At 35.1% G+C, this 670-nt stretch overlaps 1 protein-coding gene across 1 annotated transcript in view; it reads left to right on the top strand.

Moving 5' to 3' along the window:
- Nucleotides 1-641, top strand: part of LOC110457663 — a gene marked incomplete at its 3' end in the record, with an annotated part of 32,752 nt that extends 32,111 nt beyond the window's left edge. Inside the window, exon 14 of the mRNA XM_021509020.1 lies at nt 440-641. Within this exon, the coding sequence (XP_021364695.1) occupies nt 440-641 (202 nt within the window). The remainder of the gene's footprint in view (nt 1-439) is intronic.
- Nucleotides 642-670: the final 29 nt, after the last annotated feature.

Raw genomic sequence — 670 nt, 5'->3', positions numbered from 1 at the left:
GTTTCGTTTAAACATAGTATTTAAATTATATCTTTAAAGAAAAAATGAAAATGAAACATTGTAACCATCGCTAGTATATTAAAATAATGACGTATCCGACAAAGATTACAGTAAATGGAATATGGGGGAAAATGTTTTTATTTATTTTATTTATTTATTTTTAGCTTCCTTTATTATATTAGAGACTTGTGACTGTATAGATAATGTCGTCAAACAGCATTTCGGAGTATGGAGACATCTTTGAAAAAAAGTAGGAGGCAGTTTTACAGGGGTATCCTAAGACGTCCGTGTATGGGATTTATAGCATATTAAAGAAAAGAAGTCGGTCACAATTAGAGGTTGGCAGTAAACCAACTCTGTTCCAATTATGTTTTTTATTTTAAGCCATTGTTGAAATTAAGATGTACATCGTTCATATAAAAGACTGTTATATTGACAGGTCAGTCACGCTTCGCTACTGATGTACAGGAGTTTAAAGATCTAGAGGAAGGACCCACCTGTTCACATGATCACTTTCCCCCTAACTGTACCTCCACAGACATAGCAACTATTAACTGGGATTTCCACGGCCATCATACTTATTACGTCACCATTAAGGTCCAGAATACAGCCGGGTTGTTTACATCATCGTCATCAGACCCGTATGTACATGACGTCATGTTACCAACAC

Source organism: Mizuhopecten yessoensis, unplaced genomic scaffold (genome assembly GCF_002113885.1).
Source record: "Mizuhopecten yessoensis strain PY_sf001 unplaced genomic scaffold, ASM211388v2 scaffold9289, whole genome shotgun sequence".
Taxonomy (NCBI): Eukaryota; Metazoa; Mollusca; class Bivalvia; order Pectinida; family Pectinidae; genus Mizuhopecten; species Mizuhopecten yessoensis.
This window is presented reverse-complemented; position numbering and strand designations above follow the sequence as displayed.